The sequence below is a fragment of the Arvicanthis niloticus genome, chromosome 24, assembly GCF_011762505.2.
Source record: "Arvicanthis niloticus isolate mArvNil1 chromosome 24, mArvNil1.pat.X, whole genome shotgun sequence".
NCBI classification, from domain to species: domain Eukaryota; kingdom Metazoa; phylum Chordata; class Mammalia; order Rodentia; family Muridae; genus Arvicanthis; species Arvicanthis niloticus.
Genome location: NC_133432.1, coordinates 4,989,345 through 5,012,930, shown reverse-complemented (window position 1 = coordinate 5,012,930; position 23,586 = coordinate 4,989,345). Strand labels below are relative to the sequence as shown.

The window sequence follows — 23,586 nt, the reverse complement described above, 5'->3', positions numbered from 1 at the left end:
GTAGTTTTTGCTTCCAGCAGTTGACAAAGCCAGGAAAAATATACCCCAATCCTCAAGTGCCCACCCTATGCAGTGAACAACACAGCTAGGGGCTGTGACCCTGGGCGGTTCTGGGTAAAGAAAGGTCTAAGTAATTCCATTCACAGACACGCCCTGCAGTTCAGTGGGGCTGGGCAGCAGCTCCTTGTTGGGAAGAGAGAATCGGTCCTGATGCTGCAGATCTCATCCATCCTTGCCGTCCCTGGGTCTTCCTTGCCAAAAGGACCAGAACAGTTAGCAAGAGAGAAGCAAGGTAAACTGTTTGTGATCTGTAATGAAATCGAATTTAATTAAAAAAAACAAACAAACAAACCCTGCTTTGACCTTGCCAGTGAGTTGGTATTGTCAGTGTTTAGTGAGAGCTCTGTCCAAACAGGCTTCTCGGGATAAATGAAATGCCCCCAGCTCCCACAGACCTCACAGTCACAGAAGGACAAATACTTCCTCCCAACCACAGGTATCCCAAGTCTACTAAGAACTGACCATCACCCCCCACCCCCATTAGGACAAACAAAAGCCACCTACCCTGTTTCTAGGGAACTGGCTCTGACTGGCGTTTGCTAGACCTCGTGGGGCTCTTGCTAGAGAAGAATCTGAAGTGTGGCTGCAAAATCAGACCCCGTCTGAGCCTTGAGGTCCGCTCTCCACACTGGAAGTTGTGGGAACAGGTGAGTCCTTTGTCACTTAACAAAGAGTAGCCGGCTAGGACTGGTCACCTGTGACTCAAGATGAGTCTCCTCAGACCAGATGACTCAGCTTCCGGTTGTACAGTCGGCCCTACTACACTTGCTAAAGAATAAAGGCATGCAGCTCATGTCCGCCAAGGTTCCAGTGTCACTCAGTGACTGGAAGCAAAGTGACACCACAGTGTATGTCAATCTAATAAAAGGGTTTCCAAATCATCTAGCAGTGTTGTCCAGGTGTCATTTTTAACTAACTGAGCCTCAAGCAACAAAATCAAAATCTCCATTCTTTTAAAAAAATAATAATAATAATAAACAGTCCCCAGCCCAAACCCAGAGAAGCCAGTTTTCAAAGGTAGTAGTCCCCGCCTCCCTCCCTCTCTCCTTCTGTCCCTCCCTCGGACTCTCTCTCTCTGTCTCCCCACCTCTCCCCCATCCCCTCCTTTCCAGCCCTGGCTTTTCTTTCTATAGCAATTTACAGGCTTCATCGTCAATGACCACACCAGCCTTCGGAATACAACCCCCCACCCCAACCCCTCGTCACCCCACCCCCAGCCCCCACCAAGCCCAGGAGCCATATCCAATCGTAATGGAAAACTGGATTATTTTAAAGGGAAGTTAAAATGCCCACAAACTCTTGTGATAACCAAACAGGTGACTTAGTCCTGGGCCATCCAGGGACGTTCAAAGTAACACAGACCGTATGAACTGTTTCATCCGTCTTTGTAACCAGCCCAAGTCCAGATTTTAAACATGTCAGTCGGAGAGAGAAAAAAAACTGAGAAGGTCCCCAGTCACAGCCTGGATCAACATCTATAATCTACATTTCCCCCGGTGAACTCAAGCCCTGGCCAGGGGCTAAGGTCATAATCACTGGGGGACTTGGCACGGGGGGTGGGGGGGTGGGGAGGGTGTGAGAACCGGGCATCCAGCCCTGGACGCCCGGGTTATGCCTGAACTTAAGGGTTCCTGGGTCACAGTGAGTGACACCCAGCGTGGGGCACAGCCTGGGTTGGCTGGGCAGGGGCAGGCAGGGTGCAGCTGCCCGGTGGGCATCAGGACCACCGGAGCCCATGAGAAGCCGGGGGATGAAGAGAGAACCGGGGAAGGAGGAGGAGGAGGGGGGTGGGGACCGGCTGGGTGGCACCAGGCTGGGGGCATGCCAGGTGGAGAGGACCCTGCAGCCTTTGACCACTGGAGCGAGCTGCAGAGCGAGCTGTGGAGTTGCGGGGCCCCTGTCCCGGGCAGCCGGCCCTGCGCGCCACCTTTCCCGCGGCGAGAGCAGGGCGGAGCCCGGAGCAACGCGGGAGCCCGGGCGGGTCACAGTCCCCAACGGCCTGTGGCATCCAGGGCGGCAGGCCCCTGCCTCAGCCGCGTCCCCTTGGCGCTCCCGGACCCTGTCGCGGCCCCCTGCGTGGCGGGCGCGGGCTCAACTTTCTCGGAGCCACAGGTGGCCCGGGCGCGTTCCCGGGGTGTGTGTAGTGGGTAGGTTGGGGGGACTGGTTCTGTGCGTGTGCTCTCGCTCCTCCACCTCCCCACCCCCCCCAGGTCCCCTGCATCTACATCTCAGCCCTGCCCATCATCTGGTTCGCCCGCTCACAAAGTAGGAAAAGGGGTGTCTCTCCCACGGTGACCGCCCCACGCCAGAACCGGGAGCCTTGGGGCGCACGAGGCTGAGTTGCTGGGGCCCGCCCGCTGAAATCTCCTTAACCCTGTCCTGTAACTGACCCTTAGGGAAAAGGAGGGGAAAGGACCCTCCAACAACCTGGCACGCCTACTGCGCATGCTCAGAGTTGGACAGCTCCAGAGAGGGAAATTTAAAAACGGTTTGAGCTGCGACGGTGGCCAAATTGCAGACAGCGAGGGGCGTGCGCAAGGGAGTCCCCCTGACGCAGCGCTGCCCGCCCCTACCCAACCCAGGATTCGCTTCAGGTACCACGGTGCTGCCCGGGCTGCACGCCCTGTCCGACCCGCGGGGGCCCCCACCGGGGCTGGAGGCTTCCCATACCTGCTTCAAGCTTGGCTTAGAGGATTTAGGGGCGCCCCCAGATTCTTATTTAATGCTGTGTTTATGGGTGGCCTGGTGGGAGGTACAATGCATGAACTGGTTTCCCAGCACCCGTGGGAGGGTCTTCTTCCAGGGCGGGAGCCCCGAGGCTGGTTCCCCGGCCTCATCAAGGTCCATTTTTCTGATATCTCTTCATTTTCAAGCCGTTCATAGCTGAATAGTGGTGGGGAACGGGACTGGGAACCGGATGGAGTTCTTCAGATTTCTACCTTGCTTGGGCTTTCCAAAGCTTGGCGTTTCCATTTAGGGGCTCCCCCCCCCTTCCCTTTGGATTTGAAAAAACTTGGAATTTCACTCACTCTCCATTCTTGGCTCTTAAACCCTGCAGGATTTTCCTGCGATTGTGACCCCTTTGTGGGCCACTTCTGAACTGTGGGGAACCGTGGGTCTCTGCCCTGCCTACATCGGATGGGAACTTTGTCTTTTACATCTTTTTTTTTTTTTTTTTCCTTCCCTAAGGAAATGATAGAAAGTGACATCCAGTCCAGAATGTCAGGAATGATCAGAAGCTCCGGACACAGCCAACACCGCCCTTCGCAGGAATACAGGTGAGGGCGGGGCTGCGTGCTGGTGGGGGAGCCTGCCGCTTCCGTCAGCTAGAAAGTGAGTTTCAGAGGCTTTCTGCAGTTTTGTGTCCCCTCTAAGGGAGTGTCTCTCCTGGGTTACAGACTGTGGGCAGCCTGGTGACCCCAGCAGCTGCTGCCGCCATCCAGTGACTCCAGCAGGGGCTCTAGGAAATGTTCCCCACCCCCAAAGCACTCTGGATGTTGGGAGTTCTTAGCCTGGGCTGTGTGACTTTTAGCAAGTCCTCTGCCCACTCTGGTCCTGGTTTTCTCTTCGTATAAATAAATGGTGCTGTGGGATTAGATGACCTCAGGGCCTCTGTTGAAAGTGAAGCCCAAGTAGACTGGCTCTCAAAACAGGATCAAAGTTTAGGGGAGCGTGGGGGAGCCTTATAGACCTTCCCTCTGTGGAAAGCCATTAGAGGGTTCAGACAAAAAACAAAACAAAACAAAACAAAAAAAACCAAATAAAACCTCTTTACAGGTGGGAGAACTGAAGTCCAGAGCGGAGCTCAGTGTGGAGCTGTGGGGAGGGAGGAGGAGAAGGGGAAGGAAAGTCCCCTGCTAGCCTCTCTTCCTTGAGATGGGGTAGCCTGACCCGGTTCCCAGGGACCTAAAGCAAGCACCATGTCTTGGTTAAGTAGTGGGGCCACGATGGGGGCTGCCCCGGGAAGGCCAGGCTGTCACCTCAGATCAACCCTGTTTACCCAGGGGCTGTCTGGCTCGGGAGGCCCACTGCGTCAGTGGCAGCCATGCCTGCTGAGGCCACGGGCAGCCTCCAATTAGAAGAAGGCTGTTTCTGGACACAAAGGAGGCCAAGGATTCAAACAGATGGGTTTTTCTTGTGGTGGTGGTGGTGGTGGGGTGTGTGTGTGTGTGTGTGTGTGTGTGTGTCAGTTACTGTGCCCATCATTCCCAGCCTCTGCTGAGCCCATCACTCAGGTGTGGAAACTGAGGCCAGCCTTACCCAACTTGGGACTTCTGGGCTTCCTTTCTTGCTATGAGTGTGAGCATCTCCAGCTTGGGTAAGCCTGGCTTCTCTGACTGGGTGGCACTTCTTAAACCTCAGTTTCTTTCTCTGTAAAATGGAGCTAAATGGCCCCAGGGGTATGGGGTTGCTGTGGCAACCAAGCAGCCTCTCCTGGCTCAGCCACTTGCTGGGGGTGTGATCTCTGAGGCATCGTTGGTTTAACACAATGGACAAGAGAAAGTACCCTACAGTTAACAGATACCCAGCAAGCCTGACATGTGCTCAGGGCAGCTCTACTGTTGTCAGTGAGATGGCTCAATGGGTAAAGGTGTCTGTGGTTTGAGCCTGGTGAACCGAGTTCGATCCCTGGAACCCATGTAGGAGGGAAGTGAGTCCCCAAGTTGTCCTCTGACCTCTATACATATGCTGTGATACGACGTTCTTCTCCGCCCCCCCCCCCACCCCATGATTAAAAAAAAAAATAAAAATAAGAGTTGTAAATAGTCACACTTAGGCTGCCACGAGGATTCACACCAAAGCTGGCGGGGCACAGGCGGCTTAACTAGTTTTGCTATTGCTGCTCCCAGTTCAGCCATGTTGGAATGTGTAGGAGTCAGAACCACAGAGAGCCCGTGGGGAGTCTGGGGTGGGATCCCCGAATCCGGATACCTGCCCATCAGCCACCCAACGGAGGCTCCCACGAGGCTGGGCTACATGTCCAGGCCAGAGCAGCACTGCTCGGCTCTAAATCCAGGGGAGGGCAGACAGAGAGCATCCTTGGGGGAATGGCAGGTGTATCCCGCTCACTGATCACCCGGTGACTCGGTACTAGCAGGCCCCGTGCTGTCTGTCCTGGATCCGGGGGTGCCGGACCCCAGCATACCTTTCCCATGTGTAGCCATTTATTTTCTGTGTTGGATAATTAAAGCATTCAGTTGGCAGAAAACCTTAACCTTTGCTGCAACTGCTGGGGGCCCTTCGCCTTAGACTGCCACCTCTTGTGGTATTTATTAATGGTGACTCTCAGGATAAGTGGTGACCAGCTGCCCCCAAGCCATCCTGAGCACACCGCATTCCGCATTCCGGTGACAAGCTGCTAAGGGAGTGAATCCAGGGATTAGCCAGGGTGATTGCTTTGAGTCCTCAAATCTGAAATTGCTACCTACTCCTAGATCATCCTGCCCCTAGTTTTACCCCTTCCTCCCTCCCCCCACCCCCACCCCCCCGTAAAGGTCACACATTACCTCACCACTGTGTGACCCCCAGACAAGTTATTGCCCTCTCTGATCCACTCTGTGAAACGAAATCTCTGAAAACCAATCAACAGGCTGGCCTCGAGAGGTTTGTGCCTGCAGCGGGCAAGGCGGGCAAGGCGGGCAAGGCGGGCAAGGCGGGCAAGGCGTTCAGCTAGCCCAGGACAGCGCTTGCTCCTGGAAGGGAAATTTTATAATTCTCTGCGCAACACTCCCATTTTTCTCCCAGAATAATAGCCCAGGAGAGCTTTATGGCTTCTCATTTGTGCTCCTGTGTCCCCAGGGACTACTCAGAGGATTGAATCCTGTAGGGTGTGACTCCAGCCACCGCTGGGGCCCCCACACAGGCCACAAGCAGCTGCCTGGTGCTCCATCCCCCTGGGGCTAGTTTAGCCGTTAGTTAACTTTCAATGCCCACGTTCCAGGAGGGCGTTGCTGGCTGCAGCCAACCGCCCAGTTCTGGGGCAGCTGTCAGGGGTCAGTGCCAGAGGGCAGACAGGGAGCAGTCACCAGTCTCTCTTCCTAGGGGTTGACACCAGAGCCAGCCCCCAGTATCTGCAGGTCTGTCCCTGAGTGAGGAGCCTGGATCTTTGACAGCTTTAGCTGGGTTTCTTCTTAGCTCACAGGGTGGGAGGGAAGTCCTTTCCCCGAATGTCAGGGATTAGTTCTTAAGTACCTGCTGAGTACTAGGTGCTAGGTGCTTGCTGAGTTCCAGCAGTGTCGGCTTTGTGTTTTCCTTACATGGATGACCCTGGCTTCATCTCCATCTGCAGACAAGGAGACTGAGGCTAGGGGACCTCGCTTGCCCACAGGCTTAGATGTGGAGAGAGGGAAGGAGAACAAAAATTCCGAGCAGCTGCCTCAACTTCTGGAACTTAGTTCCGAGAGATCGAACCCAGTACCTTTCCTCCAGAGTGGGAGCCAAGCAAGGGAAGGCCCACACCCACTCCCGTGGTGTTCCACTGAGAGTTCTTTCCCTGATCCTTGACTTCCCAAAATGTCACAGTCTGCCCTAAAAACGGAAGGGATCCTGGGAAGAGAAGCCCCCCCCCAGTCCTCCCCCCCCCCCCCCGTGCCCACATGGTGGTTTCCTTCACTAAACCATAGTGCCAGGCAGACCCGCTAGTTCTGTGTTGACCGGATGGATGGGGGAGCAGACACATTCTGTAGTGATGGGAAACTATTCAAACGCCCCTCGCTGTGTGAGGTGGAACACTGAACTTCTTAAGGGAGGCGCCACCCACCAGCTGTAACCTTCAGGGTCGACTTACAGGGGGACTAACATCTTTACACCGTCCATTTTCAAGGTCAGAATATTGAATAGCGTCCCAGCTCATGTGTAGAGAAGGAAGAGAGGTGGACTTACCAGGGTCCAGTTGTGCTACCCCCACAAAATGCACACACACACACACACACACACACACACACACACACACAGAGAGAGAGAGAGAGAGAGAGAGAGAGAGAGAGACCCAAGTTCTAGATAGTAACAACACTTCTCTCTCTCCACACATCACATCATTTCATGGTATCCCCACTCCATCTTGCAGGAGATTTCTGAGAGAGCTAAGTAGCATTTAACTGTCTTCTTCCCCCCCGACAGTCCTTCCCCCCCCCACCCCCCACCGTGAGCCATTCTGAAAGGTATCACAAAGAACATATTAGCTGGGTAAACACGGCCCTCAGAGGCTTAATCCTGGAGACAAGAACGGTTTGTGGAATTGTAACAGTTTCTCATCGTCCACAGCCCAGGGGGGTGGGGCACCTCCTTGTCATCAAGATGGGGGATGGCCCTGAGTCCCTCCCCCAGTGTTTGCTGGCACACCCCTCCTGGGGCTCATCTAACGGAGGGGCAGAAGACACGGTGCGAAGTTAAGAACGTGGCTGGAGCATAGTGTCCATGAACCTGTTTTGCCCTCCCAGCCTCATGTCTGCCCTGCAGTGGGAATCGTGATTCCGTCTTCTTTATGGGGAAACTGAGGCACAGAGGGGGGAACCAACTTGCTGAAGTCGCACAGCTACAGAGAAGTGTATGGGGGATCAGATTTCAGCTCAATCAGGCTGTGCCTTCTTCTGTACAATGGCAGTGCCAGCTTTGCCCACCATGGGCTTCCGACTCCTTATAGAAACTGTAGCCATCCGGGCAGGGGTTCACCCTAGCTGCTTGCCCACTGTGCTCTTCAGCACATGCATGATCAGCGCCAGCACGGAACAACGCCGTGGAGTCCAGTCCACCTCGGTGGGCAAATATCTGTCACGTGACAGAATGGCAGGCTGACTCTTGTGTGTCTTGTCATCTAGGCAGTTAGTGACTAGAAGGGAGTAGCCGGTCCTGGAAATCAGCAGGAGACTTCCCATCTGTGCAAGCTTGACTAATTACAGCATCAATGTTAGGGGCGGGCGGGACAGAGCTCAGAGACACTGAGCCGGCTTGGGAGGGCTTCATGGAGGAAGCATGGGTGGAGCCGGGCTAGCAGTAGAGATGGAGGAAGGTGTTCTGACACCGGTCAGCTGGTGACTCCGCCACTCTCTTTCCCACATGAGCAGGTATACAAGAGACGCCCACAGGGTGTTGAACACACAGCCATCTTAGCCTTTAGAGGCTAGAGATCTGTGGCCATATTGCCAGAATGGGGAAGACCCGCAGGGCCGGGCCGGCTGGGGACACTGGGAAGGAGCCAGAGTGAGTGTACGAAGCAAGGTGGGCAGATGGGTAGAAGCCGCTATGTTCTGTAGAGCGCACCCCCCCCGCCCTGTCCCCCAGCAGCCAGGAGAGCCAGCTCAGAGTTCCCCAAGTGTCCCTTGACTGAGGCTGTGTCTCCACAGAGACCTGAACAACATGATCCCTTTAAACAGTGACGTGATGAGGCTGTGTGTTTGCCCGACACATCCTGGATTGTTTCAGCCAAGTGGGCAGAGTGGCCACGGGAGAGGCTGCAGGGCCCACAGCCTGCTGCACGCCATGCTCCTGAGGGTCACTGCCTGGGAGCTGGGGACCAGAGGTGACCTCCTTCTAGCTGCCAGGAGACTTGGGAAACACAGGCTGAAGGACCACAGGGTATGTGGCCAAACCACAGGCTCTCCTCCTTAGCCATCCAGGGTCAGTTAGGGAGCCTACCTGCTTCATAGGAAAAGTTAGCTTGCCCGTTTGAGGTATGTGGAATTGGTGTGGATCCCCTAAGGGCTGGACACTGTTTGCCCAGTCACGCTGAGTCTGTACTCTTCAGAGGGTGAACAAGTCCCATGAGCACCCTCAGTTGCAGGAAGTGCCTCTCTCTTCTGCCACCTGATCTTTACCAGGACTGAGAGACAGGGTGTGGCACGAGTGTGCCCGTTTTACAGCCAGGTAAACTAAGGCACAGAGAGGTAGACGCTCACAGACAAGTCTCATGAATGCTGAGAGACTGTGTGTGTGTGGGGGGGGGGCTCAAACCAGACTTGACCCCACATTCCCTAAGTGAGAGGGGTCTGGGTGGTGTAGGGGTCAGTAAAGAACAGTGTTCCTGAGGCTGTGTGCAAACAGGAGATGTGCTATTTGGGGGGCTCGCTGGAAAGCCAGAGTCAGGGGAGCTCTGGGAGCCATCTCAGTAATGGTGACTCCTGTGAATGACAACTCCCCCAGGGTCTGAGAGGAACCCCTGAACAGGTACTTTAATCTGCCTGCTCAGCTAGCCCTTGTATGCTTAGGCTAGCCCTCTGTCTGCCCAAGCTAGTCCCCTGTTTGCTCAGGCTAGCCCCCTACCTTCTCAGGCTAGCCCCCTGCCTATTCAGTTAGCCCCTTTGTATGCTTAGGCTATCCCCAGGCCCACTCAGACTCTCTGAGCAAGGTGAAACTGTAGCCATGGGGAACACCTGAGTTTTCTACCCCTGCTTGGCCCCAAGAGAGTGGGGGTTGAATATCTGGAAAGTAGGGTGCGTTTGTGATTATTGAGCACCTACTGTGTACGGAGGCCCGTGCTGGGCTCTGGCTCTTCCTGTAGAGGAAACAAAGACCCTTGCTGCATTAGTGGGGGTTGGGCTTCCTGGGGCCATTTGCGCCCCATAAGAGGCTCAGCTCTTGTCTTATCCTTGTTGATCTTCCTGACCTTCATGGTCCCCAGAAGCCTGGGTGGTGCCTGCTGGGGACACTAGCAGGGCTCAAGAGAACAGAGGCTTGTAGACAAGGATAGAACAAGATATCAAGGGTCTGAGAAATGGGCGCCTGAGAGGGAGAGGCCAGCGGCACACAGAGAGGACAGGCAAAGCATGCTCTGTGAGCGAACAGAAGGCGTGGAGCCCCACGGAACCACAGCTGAGGCCATTGGAGGTCGAGGCTGTGGTATCCGCCCATGTCATCCCTGAAGCCTTAGGACCCATCGAACACGGCTCCAGGGTGACCCCACTCCCGGGTACGTGGGAGTCACCTGAGCATGGGGTGAGCATCAGTGAGCCTCAACCGCAGGTGCCTGAGTTGCATCTGTGGGAAGCCTGTACGGTGATGGGCAGCTGGGCAGTCACGTGGGCGGTCAGGTGAGGGATACTGATAATGTGGGCATGAGATTGGTCCATGGGATGTAGAGGAAGGAAAGGTCGCTCTCCCTCTAAGGCTGCTGTCCCCATTATGCAGATGTGGAAACCGAGGCTTAGAAAGGTTCAGAATCGCACATCATCCAAAAGGAAGGATGAGGCCAGGACTTCATCACAAAGCCCGTCAGTCGCAGTGACAGAGACAGGGACTCAGGACAGAGTGGGGGGAGGGGTGCAAGTGGGAAGATCTGGTCGCAGGTGTGTGGGCATCGGGGACGTGGTGACCCCAGGGTTTCTCCTCTCTGAGGAACAGAAGGACAGTGAGTAGAACAGGCTTGCAAAGCCCCAGGGCCAGGCCCAACTTTCATTGCCTTTGCAAGCATCCCATAAAGGAAAAAACTACTGTGAACACTGCCATAGGAACTTGCTGTCTGTCTGTCTGTCTGTCTGTCTGTCCCTCTCATTCTGTTGCATATGCCCTCTCATGATGGCGGGAGAGATCTCAAACCACCTCTCCTCCACCCTAGGAACCATCTCTGAGGGAGGGGGTCTAAGGTGTCTTCATCTTTATTCTCTTTCACACCCATTTTACAGATTGGAAAACCAAGATTGGGGGTCAAGTGTTGCTCTGAGGGCAGGTAGCCAGGGTAGTTCCTGAAATCAGGAGTCTTTCCTGTAGCAATGCACTGAACCCAGAGTTTACACTTGACAGTCCATACTCCCTTGTCCTCCCATGTTTCAGATCCTGGCCCCTGTGTGGAAGAGGGGAGGAAGGGACAGGGCTTTGCAGTGCTCCATGGGAGTGGGGGGAGCACAGTGGGGTGGGCGGGGCTAAGCAGGGCTGGCACACTGGGACAGACATTTTTCAGGCATGGCTGAGGCAGGAAGACCACAGACCCCCGAAGTGACAGCAAAGCCCAAGAACAGAGAACAGGCCCAGCTTACACTAAAAGGTGACTGTCTCACTTGATGCTCAGGGGACGGGGCTGGGGCCTCAAGGGACTTGCTTAAGGTCACATACTCAGGGTCCCAAGGACCTGTCCAGTGCCAACCGGCTGGGGTCGTCTCCAAGAGTGGATCCAGGACCCCAGCGGGACCCTTCCGCGCTGTAACTCTCCTGACTCTGCTGCTACAAACTGACTGAGAGCTCTGGACTCAGGTCGGGGTTGTCACCTGAGTCTGCATCAGGACGTGGCAGAGGCCGGGCTGGAGCCCCTGTCACCCTGCAAAGGGACTTTTACTGTACTGGCCTCAGTTTCCCCATCTGTAAAGTGAGGCGTTCTGCTTTCTGTAGCCCTCCTGCTGCTCCCAGACAAGGAATTCGGGGATCAGAGGGCAACTCTAGCAGGGTTGGAGCTGACGGTTACGCTCAAGTCTTTCTTGCGGTCACTGACCTGGGTTCGGTCTGTTTCAACCGGCCATGTGGCAGCAAAGGTCCTCGGTGAGCCCCACGAGGTGAGGGTAGATTGGTGGGCTACAGAGGAGCAGTGGGGAGCACTCAATACAGGGGATGACGGGAGGATGATGGAGCCGGAGCACGGATGACCTGGCTGTCCACAGGCAAAGGAAGCCGCCCCCTCCCAGGGGAGCCAGGAGCCCTAACAATCCTGTCCCTTTCTGGTTAAGACTCGGACCCCAGTGTGGCGTCACCTTGTGAGGAAGACAAGGAAGCAGGGAACAGCAAAGACACAGACTGAATTTGGGGTGCTGAGCAGCTGGCGACTGCAGGAGGCACAGGAGGGACTGAGGGATGCTGGGAAAGTAGAGCCACCATCGGGACAGCACCAACTCCACCCCGACACCCGTGAAGCATGTTTAAAAATTATCTCTGGAGGTCTTTACTCTACGGGAAGCAGTTCAGGACCTGGGGACAGCTCAGGGACTCGGTTTCTCCATATGGAAAATGGGGACGGCACACCCCTCAGGGCCTGACTTCAATTAAGGGCATCTCAGTAACTGTAAGTGATTGGTGGCCGTGGTCAGGCTGTGTGTCTGCTGGCTCCGAGCCTGGCTATCCTTAATTGTGACGCTCATATTGGCGTTAACAGCCGCTGCTAAAGAAATGGTCACGGCGGATGTGTTGGGAACCAGATACTGCTCCGTGTCTCACAGGCCGGCCACTCACAGTGACCCAGGACTGGGACAGTTGTCTGTGATTTACAGATGAAAAGCCGAGTGAAGCTCAGAGATGTTAAGGGGGTGACTTAACAGAAACCGGGATTAAAGTCACCAGTTTGAGCCCCCTGTGCCTCTCTGCCTCTGTGTGAACTGTTTCCTGGATTTGCCTCTGGCAGGTTCTAGTCCACATTGGCGTTCTGGGACATCACAGAGTTCCCACTTTGTGGAACCGAACGGCTGGGTATCCCCCTCGTCTGAGGGCAACGGGGAAAGAACAGGGCTCTCACCAGCATCCCTGGGAGGTTGGCTGGCTGTGGGCCGAGGCCAAGAGAGTGAGGTCAGCCCCTCCCCTTTACACCATAGTCTCTGGGGACCTAGGGGACAGATGGCATGGAACCAGGCCAGGGCCAGGACTGTCACTCAGATGGATGAGTTGTGAGCAGGCCAAAGGGTTGGGCCGCTAGGAAACACAGAAACGATGGCATTGAGACTTAGAACAAAGGGGGCCACGTGCTACAGGGGCAACAGTCGTTTGTGGCACAATGGGCCACCAGTGGAGAGCAGCCTGGCCAACTGTTGCCACTGACACAGACCAGCCAGTTACCAATGACTTCCAAGCCCTGTTTTCCTACGAGGCAACCAATGGCCGAGGTAGCTCATAGTCACCTGATACCGGCTTCGTGAGCCCAGACCAGTGATGACTGAGCAGCGGTGGTCATGGTGACACTAACTGTGGCTCTGAGGACAGAGATGGGAAGAGAAAGAATGTGAGCTTGGAGGTGCCAGGTGAAGGAACAGCAGGCCATGTGGGAAACCCCACAGATGTAGGAGGGACCTAGAAGCTAAGGTTCTAGGGCACGAGCCCCCCTCGTTCCTCTCTGAGACTCTGTCACACATGGGTTTGAACTAGAGTGTGGGATGTAGGCTGTGACCAATTGGTAACAGAGCAGACAGCCCCTGGTACTGATGGTGCTGGGTTAGGGTATGGGCATCCCAGACGGCAGATACAAGGGTGCTATCACAAAGCTGTTGGCCACACGGCACATGGGACTTCAGGGATACTGGTGTCATTTCCCCGGTTGGGGTCTTGTCTGGTACAGGCTTTCCGCAGAGAGCTATGCATGTACTTGACATGTGTGTCTGTTAGCCTGCTGGGTGGGCTCCAGAGGCCACCTGGGTCATGAGGAAGAGCCCTGGCTGCAGGCTGTGCCACCTGCTCCTGGACCCCCACTTCCTGTGCTGTCACATGACCGTGACCAAGTGACTCATTGTACTGAGCCTCAGTTTACCACATGTGAAAGGGGAACACAGTATGCATATACCTTATCCAAAAGAAGTGTTTTGAATTTCCAATTTGGAGGTTTGGGGACACACGGTGAGCCGTGTTTGTGGAGAGACCGGAGACTATGGGTGTCTTGCGTGTCACACGCCACAGGGTGAAGGGGTTTACGTATGCTAGTGTTTACAGCGACCCCTCAAATGATCCACGCTATGGGGTTTTCCATTGTGGCATCATGGAATCGTTCAGTAACTTCTGGATTTTAAGGCTTTGGTTTTTGGAGCAGGCTCCTGCCTCCCATGGGGGAAGATGATCTCCCCGGGGACCTTCAGTCGCTGTCATGGCTCACGGCCGTGGACGTGCCTCGGCTACAGCAAATGGCAAGCGAGCGGATAGACCTGGGCAGCCCTGGTGTGCCACATCCACACCCAGGTAGGTTCAAAGGGAGGAGGTGACCCCAGCCCTGAGGTCCTTCTGTTTCTCTGGCCTCTCTGTTCATACCTGTAAAATGGGAGGAGTCCCCTCTTTCTGGGAACATGTCCATCCATACCTTAGTGATATGCTAAGCCCTGGGGAAGAAGACATCCTGGGAAATCCTCAAACACCTCACGCTGTTAGCAAACTCTCGTAGGGTCAAATGCAAGCTGAGGCCCGTTCTTGTACACACTAAGAGTGGCGGTTAGATTTTCTGAAGACGGTAAGAAGATGGAGACAGCAGGCCAGGTGGTTGGCAAGGCCAAAAGCCTTTGCTGTCTGGCCCTTTAGAAAACATGTATACTGCCCTCTGTTCTAGAAGGTTCTGAGAGAGTCCCGGACTTTGTAGGTGCTCTGTAAGTGACAGGGAGCTGTAATCAAAGAAAGTGGACTGAAGTCAGTGCTGACAGAAAACAGTGGCCAAGACGCCACTGCTACACAAGACCAGGACAGAGGTGACATCAGTGTCTGGCAGGATGGAGCTGGGACAGGTAGTTCCACAGTGTCTACAGTGACTGCGTCTTCCATGAAGGACAAAGAAATAGTTATTTGCTTTTGAGACAGGGTCTTTCTAACTATCACAGGCTGGCTTTGAATTCCAGATCCTCCTGCCTCAGCCTCCTGAGTGCTGGGATTACAGGCACGTTCTGCCAGTGCCTTCGCTGGAAAAACTTTTTTTTTAAACTCAAAGTCTAGATCCAAACGATTCAGTCACGATATTTACAGTGAAAAACCAGCCACACACTGTATGTGAATGAATAGATATGGCTATGTGCCAATAAAACTTTATTGACAAATCAGGCTGTGGGCCAGGTTTGGCCTGCTGCTTAAATTTCCTAACGCTAATCTAGAGCCCTGGAAGACAGCTATGCAGCATTGGGGTGTGCCTCCAGTTTCCTTATCTGCAGGGAAAGTGAACAGAGCTATTCCTTCAGAGTATTTCCAGTGGTCCATACGAGAGGCAGTTGGAGTTTGATATATGGTAAAATAAGGCAGGGCCTAGCAGTATATGGCAGGTCACTTTTACTTGATTAGAGATGGTGCAATGAGAATCTGTGATGGATTAGTAATGTCTGTCACAGGCCCGGCACAGGAAGCAGGCGTACATCTGCTATTCTTGGGCTAATCTTTGGCAGACAAGCAGGGCTTCAGGGAGGAAGAAGAGGACAAAGCACTTGTATGTTAATCTGGAGACCCCCAAGGAGCCACGAAGCTTTAGGAGATGAACGCTAAATTGGCGATTTAGCTCATAAAGGACAGGAACCAAACTAATCTATCATCACCACCATCATCAGCTCACGTTAATAGAGATTTTATTACATACCCAATCACGTGCTAACCCCTCGGTAGGCAGTACGCCTTTTAACCCATCACAACTTTGTAAATATGTAAGGGGTAATTAGAAAAGGGGACGTTGTGGCTGGCCAGGCTACACAGGTTATAGGGTCCCCGCTATTACCCATATCACACTCGAGAAAACTGATTCAGAAGCCCTTCCTGCATGCCTGGTCGTGGGGTGGACGGTGGCCCTCAAACTCCAGTGATATGTGATGGACTTCCCCCACTGTGGCCACCATTTCCAGCAGAGCGACTTCTCTGTGCCTTCTTCCTACAGGTGCCTTAGCTGGGACGGCAGACCGGCATGTGGGTGCAGCCCCACGTCCCCTCCTCCATAGCCAGACTGCCATGGTCCCCAGAGGCATGCTGGGCTTGAACCCCATAGGCAGCCACAGAACCAACGTAAGTGCTACTACACGGCTGGGAAAGCGGAAGGTATCTGTCTCTCCCTGACCGTCTGTCTGTCTCGATCTCTCCAGGCTGAGCAGATGAACCAGTTCCCCGTAGGAGGCCAGTCATCAGCAGGCCTCCAGGAAATGCCACAGTTATATTCTCCGGCTGCCCAAATCCAGTTCCCCCTGCCTCTGGGGTCCCAGCAGGTACCATAGGCTTGGAGACCGACTATCCTGGAATGGCTTGTACCAACCTTTCTGAACCTCAGTGTACTGCCCGGGTTCCCGGGGATAAGATGCTCTCTTTGTCCACGCTTTCTGGTTGGGCACACAGAAGCATCTCCTTGCAGTTAGAAACTGGTCTGGGGTTTGTGGCTTACGTCTGCCTGTCTCACATCCCTCTTTCTCCCTGTGAAGTGCCCTCCTGCAGGCCTCTACGGCTCTCCCTTTGCAGCTCGGCCTTCCTACCCACAAGCCCACATGACAGTGCATTCATCTCAGGAGCCACACCCCAAACACTACCCCAAGCCCATCTACTCCTACAGGTGAGATCTGTCTGCTCAGAAGGAGGCAGCAAGGGCTGCCTTTGGAGCATCTTAGATAGACAGGAAAGGTGACCTGACTCCCAAGGGAGTGGTCCCCAGGTGGGACCCACTCTTGGGAGGGACTAAACACCCTATATCAGATACTGGTTCTCCGTGGTCACAGACTCTTCAGATTAAAAAGTCAGTCATAGAATTGGCAGGTGTGTATCTCCGGCTTTGGGGAGGGAGCATCTTGGATGAAGTCTAAGAACCCTATCGGAGTGGGGTCAAAGAGCAAACGGGGATCTCTCCCTGCTCTCTCTGCTGTGGCCGAGTTGATGGGGGTGGGGGAGGGGTAGGCACGGACCCAAGGAAAGGTGCTAACAGGGAGCTAACACTGGGAATGGGGAGGGACTGGTACCAAGCAGGGCAGAACTCCTGGGAAGAGGGGTCCTTGCCCGGAGTCACCTGAGGCTCCCATCCCCATCTCTGGCCCCAGCTGTCTGATCGCCATGGCCCTGAAGAACAGCAAGACCGGCAGCCTGCCCGTGAGTGAGATATACAGCTTCATGAAGGAGCACTTCCCCTACTTTAAGGTGAGGGCTCTGAGCCAGGGTGGGGTGCTGGAGCCACCCCCTTCTCCCCGACTTCCTCTGCACCACACGGAGTCACGATCTTAGCCTCACAGTTTTATCATGCCCGATAGGGAGTTCAGGCGCAAATACACCCAACACAGATGCAATTCATAGGACTGGGCTGGGGTGGAGAAGCCAAACTCCTCATGCATCTCGGGGGTGTAAAGGGAGGAGGGGCCGGGCTAGCTATTCAGCACGGAGCCAGACAGCAAGATGCTGAGCCCACCTTGAGCAAGAGCCTTCGCTGGTGAGTTCAGAAGGACTTAAGAAGATTTTGCCAGCAGCTGGAGCGTGGTTGGCCATTAGTCAGCCTGTAAACTTCAAACCCCAAAGACCAACAAGCAGCCAGGTGTCCCAGATCACAGGATCTGGGGCCTGGACAGTATCCCAGATAGAAGCGCTGGAACACATGGGTGAGCTGGGGTCCCAGTATCTGGTTATCCGGCAGTGAAGTGTGAACGTTCAGAAGTGATTTGCACCAAACGTACTGGGCAGCTCCATAGCCTTTGGCATCAGAGGTGAGAAAGGACATTCCTGAAGCCCTGGACTATGGTTCAACTACAGATCCACAGGCACCAGGGCTCCTGTGTGCCACAGTCCTCACCCTTCCCTCTCATCTCCCCAGCTTATATTGTAGACAGAATTCCTTGTGTCCCACCCCAACAGGCATGAGTGTGAGTGTGCCCAGGCAGGGAAAGACTCACTAGTGGGTGTCATCTGAGGCATCTACCGGGTACCCATGTCTCCCCGCAGACAGCACCTGACGGCTGGAAGAACTCGGTGAGGCACAACCTGTCCCTGAACAAGTGCTTTGAGAAGGTGGAAACCAAGTCCAGCGGCTCCTCACGCAAGGGCTGCCTGTGGGCCCTGAACCTGGCACGCATCGACAAGATGGAGGAGGAGATGCACAAGTGGAAAAGGAAGGACCTCGCCGCCATACACCGCAGCATGGCCAACCCCGGTGAGCCCCGACCCACCGCGCATGCGCACACGCCACCTCCATAGCCTCCCATGGCCCCCGGCCCCTGTCTAGAAGCCAGCAAGTGTGGGGGTCCGGTGAGAAATACGGAAAGCTGCGGTTCCTGGTTTCTTACTGCGGAGCTCTGGGATGGCATCCGTGGGTTTGGAGATAAGAAGCGGCTGGTCGGGATGCTTGCAACTGTCTGTACCCCCAGATGCAGCGCATCTGGCATCTTTTTCTGGCGGGCATCCATGTAGATGGGTGAGGGTAGGAGAGAGACAGGAGGCGGGGGTGGGGGAGAGAGAGAGAGGGGAGAGAGAGAGGGGGGAGAGAGAGAGAGAGAGAGAGAGAGAGAGAGAGAGAGAGAGAGAGAGAGAATATCTTAGGTAAAAGGCCAGCATGACAACCTGTGTCTGTGAGCCCTGTCCTGGAGAGGCAGAGATGGGAGGGACGGTCCCTGGGGCTCACTGGCCAAACAGTCTAGCTGAGTAAGTGACTCCAGGTTCAAGTACAGGGCGCTGGGGGGCGGGGCATCAATGTTCCACTCAGTAAAGGGGAGACAGGTTTTAGCAGGAAACGTGGAAGGCCCTGTGTGGCACCCATGCCAGCACTCCAAGGCCTTGGTCTAAGCTTGCTGTGAGATCCTGGGTGGGTCATCTGGCCTAGGCGCTCATCTCTAAAGTGGTCCAGCTCCTGGGCCTCTTATGGTTCAGTAGGGAACAGTCAAACACCAGTGATTCCCTGGGCTGGGTGAAAAAGCACACACTGCAGTGTGAGGACTTGAACCCCAGAATTCAGGTAAAGGCGGCGTGGCAGTGCACATCAGCAATCCTGGGGCTCCTTGGGCGAGGTGGGAGCTGGGGATGCATGAGCTGACCACAGACCTTGTCTCAGGTGGAAGGCAAGGGCTGCCACCCAAGATCGTATTCTGACAAGGACGTGTGCTCTGTGGTGCCTGCATGTGCATGCACACACATACATATGCACACACATACACATGCACACACATGCACATGCATATACATACATATGCACACACATACATATGCACACACATGCACATACACATGCACACACATACACATACACACACATACACACACATGCACGCACATGCACGCACATGCACACACACATACACATGCACACATATACACACACATACATATACACATGCACACACATACACATACAAATGCACACACACACTTTTTAAAAGAGTGGTTTCATTCTTTGTTGTTCTCACAGAAGGAAGTCCATTAATGAGTTTCAGTGTTGGGTTTTTTTGTTTTTGTTTTGTTTTTGTTTTGTTTTGTTTTTGTACAGAGCGGCTAGGTCTCCTTAATCATTAATGATCTAGCTGTCTCCCAGGACCTCAGCTCCCTCTGGCGGGACTGGTGGGAGTTCAAATAAAGCTTTAGGGCCACAAGTCTGTGCTGTAAGGTCCTGTCTGGAGGGGAAGAGCTGTTAGGGTTTCATGGCAGCTCCCCCCCACAGTTCCATGAAGGTCTTTTAATGGCCTGGGATGCTATCACATCTCCATAGCAACCCAGTGCAGACCGAATCACACCATCTCACAGAAGAGGAGACCGAGAGTCTCAGACGGTTGCTAAATTCATATGGGTGGTGGCACAGGGACTCAGGACCCGGTGACAGAAGGGACTTCCGAGTCACATTTCCTACTTGTCTGCAGACGAGTTGGACAAGCTCATCTCAGACCGCCCGGAAAGCTGTCGGCGTCCTGGAGAACGAGGGGAGCCTGAAGCCCCCATGCTGACTCACGCCACCACAGTGGCCATGGCCCACAGCTGCCTGGCCATCTCCCAACTCCCACCAAAGCCACTGATGACCCTGTCCCTGCAGTCAGTACCCCTGCACCACCAGGTCCAGCCCCAGGCACACCTGGGCCCCGACTCCCCGGCACCAGCCCAGACCCCACCCCTTCATGCCCTACCCAGTCTCAGCCCAGGGCCTCTCCCCCAGCCAGCCATGGGTAGGATTCCTGGGGACTTCCTCAACATCAGCGCTGACATGAACACAGAGGTGGACGCCCTCGACCCCAGCATCACGGACTTCGCTCTACAGGGTGAGGTGTAGGAGATGGGGGTTGGGCAGGGTTGAGGGGAGAGAGGGAGCCTGGCAGCGGTCTGCCTACCCCCAACCTTAGCATCATCACTATGACAATCACCCCACCTGTTAACACTTAAGGAGCACCTGCTGTATACCATCCAAGCACTTCCTAGGCAGCATCTGGTCCCTCCCTGCCATAGTCCCTCTGCCCTGCCATCTCCTCCTTGTTCTGCTGGTAAGGATGTTGAAGGGACCAGAAGTTGAGTCACCGGCCTGGGTCCCCTGGCTGCTCACTGGCAGACTCAGGATTTAAGCCTAGTACCCCAAACTTTTCTTCAGTAATTGCTTCGAAGTTACGTATGCTAAGTCGGGCGGGGTTACCCTACAGCACAGTGGGCCCTTCAGTAAGTCCAGGGAGAGACAATGAGTGGACAGACAGACGTATGTAAGAACCAAGCAGGGTGTCAGGTGCACTTCAGCAAAGGCTCCTAACCCATCTGAGCCCTGGCGTGCATGCATTTGCTGTGTGCCCGCCCTTGTGCGCTGTCCCTCACTAGGGAACAGAACCAGATGACAGGTGAGTCAGTCAGAAAGCTGTAAAGGTATGTCCCACCTCCGTGTTCCTCTCTCCCTAAACGAGAGAGAGAGAGAGAGAGAGAGAGAGAGAGAGAGAGAGAGAGAGAGAAGTGTCACGCTGACAGGAGAAACAGCGTGTCCTCCCTGGCTTTGATCCTGAGGCTGCTGCCCAACGAGAACCAGACACTTCCTGTTCACTGTGCCTCAGATGTGGGTGTTTGGACCATCTCCATTTTATGCTGTGGCTCAGAGATTAAGTGGCTTTCTCAGGGACACACAGCAGCACGAGGAAGACCAGGGCCGGGCCTCAACTTCTGCTCTGCTCTGTGAGAACACAAGGCCTCCAACACCTCACATGGTCTTTGCTTCTGTTCCCAAGGGGGGGTGGGGGATCTGAACCCAGGGCTGGTTGGCCCTAAGCCAGCTCACCCAAATGCTTTTGTCACTGCAAGGTAACCTGTGGGAAGAGATGAAGGAGGACAGCTTCAGCCTGGACACGCTGGGGGCCTTCGGAGACTCCCCACTTGGCTGTGATCTGGGAGCCCCAAGCCTGACCCCTGTCTCTGGCAGCGGTGACCAGTCCTTCCCCGATGTGCAGGTGACGGGTCTCTATGCTGCCTACTCCGCCGCAGACAATGCAGCCCCACCGGTGGCCAACCCTGCGCAGTACCTGGGTACGCCCGGGAGCAAGCCCATTGCTCTGCTTTAAGTTGCTGGCCTGGAAGAAAAGCACGTCAGCTGTACCATGTCCCTGGCTGATGACTGATGTGGAAATGACAACTTATGGTTTCTTCTGCTCCCCAACATGCTGCCACAGGACACTCCTGGGACGCTCAAGTCAGAAGCATGGGGGAACTGCAAGCCCTCCACCTCCCCGTCTTCTGCAGGGCCTGAGGCAGAGGTATAGCCATGGTGAGACCTGGCTCTTTTTAGCCTGGCTCCTGGCAGAGCCTGGATGATCAGCAGACCATCTTGGGACACAGTGGTGTGTCATGGAGACACAGGAGAGAAAGCTCCAAGCACACACACTCTCCTAGGAGACGAACCTCTGACTACGCCTCAGAGCATGGCCTACGGCTGGAGAAAGGCCTGGTCAGCCTTGGAGATGACATGGTTGACCTCTGCTGCAGGATTCTACCCATCACTCCTAGAGTGTCCAGAGCCATGCTGTTGAGACTGTGTGTAAATTTATTTCTATTTATTGTGACTCCAGCTGAGATCCCTAGAATGAGATTCACAACGACTCCCCACCGTTCAGCAAGCCTAACTCCCTAGTGACCCCAGTCATGTCTCCAGCCTGCTCAGGCAGCCCCCACCCCCGACCCCTGCGGTTCAGAGAGTAAGCAAGCACTTTCGCTACTGGGGGGACACCCTGTCATTTTTCTATCAGGACAGATCTTTTTCTTGGGGTTTAATCACGGCTCACAACTACTCCTGGGGATACACGGGAGGGGAGGTACCATAGCGTCGACTTTGAGAAGGATTTTTCTAAGGCCTGCCGGGCTGAGACAGCAGGAAAGGGCAGAGACCTGTCTGTGCCAGGTTACAGACATTGAGGCAGGAAGACGTGAACCTTGGGCCCTGAGCAACCATCACCATTTGCAGCGTCACTTCGAGGATACTGTTGGCGCCGGCCGGCTGCCTCTGCTTTGCTTTGTCTGTATTCACAACTACTGTCTTGTCCCGTGACTGGATTTTCCCAAGTGAGGGTTCTGCAGGCAGGTAGGCCGTTGGAGAGAGGAGTGGGGGCCCCCTCCACAACCTCTTTTCCACCTCGATATCTGACCCCATGTCTGAGAGTTCACAGCCTAGGTTGTTCAGAAGAACAGCAGGCAGGCCAGCTGTCTGGAAGGGCAGTGTGAAGCCTTGTCTTTCAGGCCTCCCCACTGAGTGGGTGCAGCCCGGCCCATCCGGCCAGCCTTGCTCGGCTGCTGTACGCCGGCCCCTCGAACAGTCATGCTGTTTAAGTGTTAAGACCCCGCATATGGGCAGTGCCGAGACTCTGTAGGTGTTCTGCTGAATAACTATCTAATGTCAATAAAGGCTGAGCAGCACTGTGTGGCTTAGTGTGGACGGTGGGGGGGGGGTGCAGTGGAGGAGGGGAAGCGGGGTAGGGACAACGGACAGTACACAGCACAGAAGCCCGGTCCTCTGACACCAAGCTCCCGCTAAATCAGCCCAGGGGTGGGACATCAGTGAAATTCAGAAGATTGACATTTACTGTCCGTCAGAACGAACACTTGACAGGAAGCATCTTGGGAATGACTTGTAGACAACTGTCATCTACTCCCATAATAGAGACGTGTGTGTGTGTGTGTGTGTGTGTGTGTGTGTGTGGTGGGAGGGGTGGAGGGGGGTTGGGCCTACACATGCCAGCCTCCGGATCTGGTGGGGCTGTTCCAAGCTGGGGACAGGGCAGCAGAAAGACTCCTGCCTTCTCATCATCTGCGACATGCCAGGCCAGAGATGGTCACTACCATGAGCCCTTGGAGAGGCTGTGGCTTAGTACTCAGTACCCCCATTTTGCTGGTGAAGAAATGGCGTCTTGGACAACTTCAAATAACCAGTACCAGGCCCCCTACTCCATGGCTTATCCGTCAAGTGTGCTCTGTGACAGAAGCTCAACCAACAGAAGCATCATGTCCCCAGTCTCGAGACTGGTTACCGACCGAGCTGCCCTGCTGATACCATGATCTTAGCCCAGTGAGACCCTGGGACTTCTGGTCTCCTATAAGGGGATAAATGTGCCATTTTAAACGACTGTGTTATTGATCCACAGAAAACCACCCATACTGATGTTATAAGGGTAAACTGAGGCTGAGAGGAGCACCTAGGAGTAAGTAGAGGTGCATCAGTGAGAGGCACCGGATTCCATTTATCCGCTGGTTTAAAGAGGCACAAATCTCTCCCAGAACTGACTTCCGGGTCTTTAGACACCTGCTCCTTCTCCCAACAGCAGTTACTGGGGTGGGGGTGGGAGGGCGGGGTAGGGAAAGTCTAGAGACCTGCTAACACTTGGAGGCAGAGCCATGACACCAGGATGACCTGTTTCAAGTGACCTTGGGATGTGATGCTGGGCCTCAAGTCTCCGAGCCTCATAGTTCAAGGATAAGTGACATTCGGAAACTAACTGGCCT

The 23,586-nt window shown here is 54.7% G+C and overlaps 1 protein-coding gene across 1 annotated transcript; it reads left to right on the top strand.

The window, feature by feature from the left end:
- The first annotated feature begins 1,881 nt into the window (after nucleotides 1–1,881).
- Nucleotides 1,882–22,466, top strand: Foxn4 (forkhead box N4). Its single transcript, XM_076922280.1, has 10 exons — nucleotides 1,882–2,207; nucleotides 2,457–2,654; nucleotides 13,766–13,911; nucleotides 15,569–15,693; nucleotides 15,771–15,890; nucleotides 16,101–16,228; nucleotides 16,707–16,803; nucleotides 17,596–17,803; nucleotides 19,497–19,889; nucleotides 20,902–22,466. Exons 1-10 carry the CDS (start codon nucleotides 1,882–1,884, stop codon nucleotides 21,156–21,158), a joined length of 1,998 nt encoding a protein of 665 aa, XP_076778395.1. The 3' UTR covers nucleotides 21,159–22,466.
- Nucleotides 22,467–23,586: the final 1,120 nt, after the last annotated feature.

Coding starts and splice junctions, on each gene's coding strand:
- Foxn4 (XM_076922280.1), top strand. CDS start 1,882: ATGCCAGGTGGAGAGGACCCTGCAGCCTTTGACCACTGGAGCGAGCTG. Junction 2,655..13,765: donor CAACCCAGGATTCGCTTCAG/GTACCACGGTGC, acceptor TTTTTGGAGCAG/GCTCCTGCCTCCCATGGGGG. Junction 16,229..16,706: donor AAGCCCATCTACTCCTACAG/GTGAGATCTGTC, acceptor CTCTGGCCCCAG/CTGTCTGATCGCCATGGCCC.